This window comes from Lycium barbarum, chromosome 12 (genome assembly GCF_019175385.1).
Source record: "Lycium barbarum isolate Lr01 chromosome 12, ASM1917538v2, whole genome shotgun sequence".
NCBI classification, from domain to species: domain Eukaryota; kingdom Viridiplantae; phylum Streptophyta; class Magnoliopsida; order Solanales; family Solanaceae; genus Lycium; species Lycium barbarum.
The window spans coordinates 88783011-88788545 of record NC_083348.1 but is presented as its reverse complement, the minus strand read 5'-3'; the positions used below and the strand labels follow the sequence as shown (position 1 = coordinate 88788545).

General features: G+C 34.8%; 1 protein-coding gene across 1 annotated transcript; it reads right to left on the bottom strand.

Moving 5' to 3' along the window:
• Positions 1-2418: 2418 nt before the first annotated feature.
• On the bottom strand, positions 2419-4663 carry LOC132623219 (pectinesterase-like). The gene is made up of 2 exons (XM_060337953.1): positions 3652-4663; positions 2419-3225 (listed from the first exon to the last, which is right to left on the bottom strand). The coding sequence occupies exons 1-2, from the start codon at positions 4604-4606 to the stop codon at positions 2534-2536; spliced, it is 1647 nt and encodes a 548-aa protein (XP_060193936.1). The 5' UTR covers positions 4607-4663; the 3' UTR covers positions 2419-2533.
• Between the last annotated feature and the right edge of the window lie 872 nt (positions 4664-5535).

Genomic DNA, 5535 nt, shown 5'->3' with positions numbered 1-5535 from the left:
GCATACATAATTAGCAATTAGCTCTGCTGGATCACCTATATTCATTAAAAGGGTTAAAGCATGTAGCTCTGCTAGAGCACCTATATGTAGCGGTTCGTCGGATAAAAAAAGCAGAAAATTGAAAGGTAGCTATAGGGAACACGTACGTTATGAATTGCAAGATATGAGGAAAAAAAAGACACCAAACCAAAACGCCATTGTCCTGGATCACAACATACATGACTATGGGTACCCACCAATCTATATATAATATAAAGCTAGGCATAAACAATCTTATGTGGCACCCCTCTATGGCCTTCATTGGAATTTATCTTTTTTCTCCTTTGGCTTTTTCCCTTCATTTCTCTACAATATTTACTAAATAATTGGATCAAGAAAAGACTCATACATTAAATATACATTTGCAAGGTCCCACCCACATACAACTTTGTAAATGATAAATTTCCAGTAATTAACCCCCAGCCCACGTAGCAGCAATATTCATGGATAAATTAAAGCCTAAAGTCGTTTTGTCCTTGATATTAATCACTGATATGCCAGTGGTTTTTCTTGCTCAGAACCCGTTTACTCAACCTCCAACTAGATCAAAAAAAACTCCAACTAAAAATCACATTTTCTCATTTTGAAGCAACATTAACGTAGCATTTGCAGAATATTTCCAAGACTTCATTTCCAAATACTTGATATTCTAGCAATATTTCTCTTCCTATGTGATGTATGATTGTGTTTTAAATTTTCATTATCGTTACAGATAGAAGGAAGTAAAATTAAAGAGGAAAAGGAAACGCGTATCAGTTAGAAGAAAATATTTGTTGTTGGTGCCATGGGGATCGGAATACCGGGAAGAGGATTGTTGAGCAGCTTATTGTTTCTTGCGGGGATAAAAAAACTACCGAATGGTGGATATATAGGGACAAAAGCAGCATTATCACTGGCCAATTGACATTAATTGTCTTTTTTTGGTACCCTGCTTTTCCTTTGCTTCATCTGGATAGTTTAAAATTAGTGTTCTTTAAACGTGACTTTGCTAAAAAAAAAAAAATCGATCACTTTTTCACCACATTCAAGGTATCTAATTTTCTTATAATTTGGATATTTAGATGGCTTAGCTTTATTCATACTAATCTTTTTGGTTTGATCTCTACTTTGTTCATTGTTTTAGCTACGGAACTAATTCTTTTTCACCATCAATGACTCTGGTAGAATGATGAGTACTCCTCCATTCTTAACTAGAGATCTCGGTTTCGAGCGTTGATATGGAGTCGCCTTTGGGGCTCGATTATTTCAAATTCGCGCCAGAATGTCCACTTTGGGAGGTATCAAGGTTTGCATTAACAAATTTTTACATTATCTTTTCTTTTTTGTTATATATATATATATATATATATATATATATATATATATATATATATAGTGGCGGAGCTAGGATTTTCATCCAGGGGGTTCAAAAATTCTAAAAGGTAAATACATGAAGAAGTCAGGGATTCAACATCTACTATATATACTTAACAAAATAACTTTAACTTTTAAAATACACTGTAATTTTTCGCCGAGGGAACCCCCTGGAGCAAATGTGGCTCCGCCCCTATATATATATATATATATATATATATATATATATATATATATATATATATATATATATATATATATATGTTCGACCAAAAAGTCTCTCTATATTCTTTCAGTCAAAACAGTATATATGAATCTTCTAAAGAATTATGAAGAAATAGTAGAATCATGAAAAAATGTTTGACTAATAAATATTATTTCTTTTAAAAAAATTATAACACCAAAATCTATTAATATATTATATTTTTCGCGACCGCGCCGGACAAGTACACTAGTTTGTTATAAGTTGCGGGCTACACCTAGAGCACACACAAGAAGTTGGATATTCTATTTCAGTCCAATAGGGCGGATCTACTATTTAAGTTATAGATTCAACATAACTTAGTAAACATTAATCATAAAGTAATGGTAAAATTCTCATAGTGTGACTTATAGGCCTAGGTGATGGACTTGAGTCGTAGAATAATGCTTGGGTCAAGATAAGCCACATAACTATATCATATCCCAGATGTGATCCTTCATCGATCGTGTATGAGCACTGCATGCTGATGTACCGATTTATTTAATTTTTCTACCCAGTAGCTAGCTTTGGGCCATATTTGTTAACTTTATTACGAAATTCACTCAATATATTTAAATAATCTAACTACAATTTAATAAGAAAAAAAGATTATGGTCAAGATACCATAAATTTAAAATCTTAACCGACAACTCTTCAAGAGCAATTATACATTACTCAATGATTCCACCGACACTCATAAAAATAAGTTCTATCTCTTTATAATAAACACATGCCAAGTTTATTAATTTGATCAATTAGTGATGACCGATCGTACGTTCACATGATAGAGCCACAACTCATCAGCATATTATTAAGAAACAAGCTTAATTAAAACAACCAAACATAAAACTTCATTAGCAACACATAATAGAGAGAGATTAACATAATTAAACAAGTTTCTCATAACCCCTCGGTGTAAACCACACCAGTGGATTTTAACCATGCTGCTCCTTGAATCAGCTCACGGACAGTAAATTTATTCGCCTCTGATGTAGTTAAAGCAGCATGATAACCAGGCCACTTCACCCTCTTACTAGTTCCAGCACCAGGTCCTTTGTTCATGTACTCACCATAATACAATGTTTTCAACGCAAAATCACCATCCCATATTGACCAACCTTCTGGGACAATATGGTCTCCAATATTGGACTGCATGTACACAGTCCGTGAATACGCTTTCCATGGTCGGCCTAAATATGTCTTTATGGACCCTTTCACTGGTGCAAGGTCCGAGCTAGGAATAATGTCACAGTTCTGGATTGAAGTTCCGGTGTTTTGGTTTGGATCTTCACGACCTTGGGCTGTAACCATGTTCTTTTGGTTGCTCATGGGCTTTCGAGCTGCAAGTTTACAGTTTTGGAACACAACTGCTGCGTTACCGAAGATGAAATCAACAGTGCCAGCGATGTAACAATCTCTGTAGAATTGACGGAGAGTGTGGGTATAGAGCGTGTCTTGGAACGCATCCATTTTGCAGCGGCTGATGACAGATTGATCTGCTCCAACACGAAGGGCCACTGCTTGATGCTTTTGTGGGCCTGCTGTGTTTTGGAACTGTAGATCTTGGGCTATGAATCCATCTCCAACAGCAGCTGGATTTAAAAAATAAAATTAGCAACCAAAATTGATGTATCTTATTTTGATTGGGGACGGTGTTTAAGAAATAAAAAGAGACATTAATCTTATAGTTTTAAATTAAAGATGTGTATAATATACTAAAATATATTTTGAATCTTGTGGTTATAAACTTGTTATATACGATGTTTGAATTTTTAACTTACTAAATATAAAAGAGAGACTCTTTTAGAACATACCAATTAAATTGAGATGGAGGGAGTATTTTTTAGAAGATTATTATGAATGGTAAATAAGCTAAAACAGTAGGTATTTGAAACGTGTGGTTAAACATGTCATGTAGAATATTTGAATTGTCAACTTATTAAATATTGAAAGGAGCACTCTTTTTTTGATAGACTAAAAAGAAAAGTAAGTCACTTGAATCGGAGGGAGTCTTTTACCAACGGTTGCAGATTTGAAGGTTGTTGAGCCATCTATAACATTCAAGTTGCCAGTGATAATGGTTGCATCCATGCCATCACCGACAAGCATAATATTCTTCTTCGTTTTCCCAATCTCAACATTTTCTTTATAAGTTCCTTTTTTCACATAAATAACATATCGAGTCTTGCTATTATCTGGAGCAGAAGCAACTGCTTCTTTTACGGTCTTGTATTTTCCACTACCATCTTTAGCCACTACAACATTGGCTGCTATAGCATTTGCCGAAAGTTGCAAAAGCCTTCTATCATTAGCAGTAACCCATGAGGGATATTCATCAGTTACTGTTTGGATATCATTAGTCTTTGATGGGTCCATTGCAACCATCAAGGCCAAGGAAGTCCTTGCTCTTGCTATCAAATCATTCAACATGGGCTTCATAATGGACTGAGCCTGACCATTTAGCCCATCCATACAAGTAACGTGGTAGGTGAGAATGCTACTTAGCCATGTATGGATATCAAAGTGGGGTTGGGCTGATAGGTTCCCAAGTGCCATCATAGAGTCCATTAATCTGTCCCTTGACAAATCCATTAATTCTAGACAATCTGCTAGAGCTGCTTGTTCCTTTACATCATTGATTTGACCGTTCACATTGCTCGCCAAATCGATCGTCTCGTGGATTTTTAACGACGATTTATGTAAAACCATCTGCAATAAATCGACTGTTTTTGTATCCATCAACCCAGCAGGTGCAACCTCAGACACCATGGCCAAACAAGATGGCTGATCATGGGCCGTATCACAAACATGGGCTGTCAAGGAAGGAAATGGGCTGCTGCCATTGATGGCCCAGATTGAAACTAATCCAACTGAGCCCACTATAGCAGCTAAGGAAAGAAGCACATAGAGAGCTTTAGAAGAGGAGGATTTTATTTTGGGAGAATCTAACAATGGTTGAGAGGAATTAGACATGACTTAATTAGTACCAAAGTGGAATGAGCTTGAGTTTGCTGTGAATCTCTTGTCACTGCTAGTGTTCTTATATAGACTAAAGATAGCAAGTGTCAATATTCATAATTAGTTTTTGCGTGCAACTTGCAAGAAAAAAAGTATACATAAAGTAGCTAGAATTCGATAAAGCTACTTTAAATTATTATTTTCAAGGTGGGAAGGGTTTCAGGATAATATTCCCTCCATCTAAAATAAATTAAGACGGAGGAGTAACATTCATACTGTTTTTAATTAACATGCTGCACATGCAAGTAATTGTGTTGTATTGGTAAAAAAATTCACTAACGCTAATGTGATGATTTTCATTTCTTAAATTTAATTTGCAAAATGAAGCTAGTTAAGAGAGAATTAAACAAGCATTTTTCAGCTATCCTTTCCTTTTGTGTTTATCTGAACTCATGTGATCCACTTACTAGATTTATTCTACTCAATTGCAAATTCCAAAGTGACCCAACTAGACTTTCAAGTTGGAAGCAAGGGAATGCTTATTTTAAAAAAAAAATGTCACCTCCGGGTAATTCAAATTAAAATGTTCTACCTACTTCGCTAATCAAATTTGATTTGACGGATTTAATACGAATTAATTTTAAACTAATCCATTTTATATGCGTATGACACATCTCCTTCCTATGTTATAAGTAAATATCAACGCACTTTTAACTCGATCATTCAATTTAACCTGCCTGCCACCAGACTTACGATAAAGTAGCTCCATTCATTCGATTTTATTTGGTACTATTTTCTTATTAATCCATTTGAAAAAGAGTAATTTGTATATTTCGTTAGTGATAAACTTTAATAGTCAGACGGTACTATGACATTTTGGAGACTAGCAATTTCAAGTCTTATAGTCATTCAAAAGTTATGGCATTTTTAAGATCATAAATTTA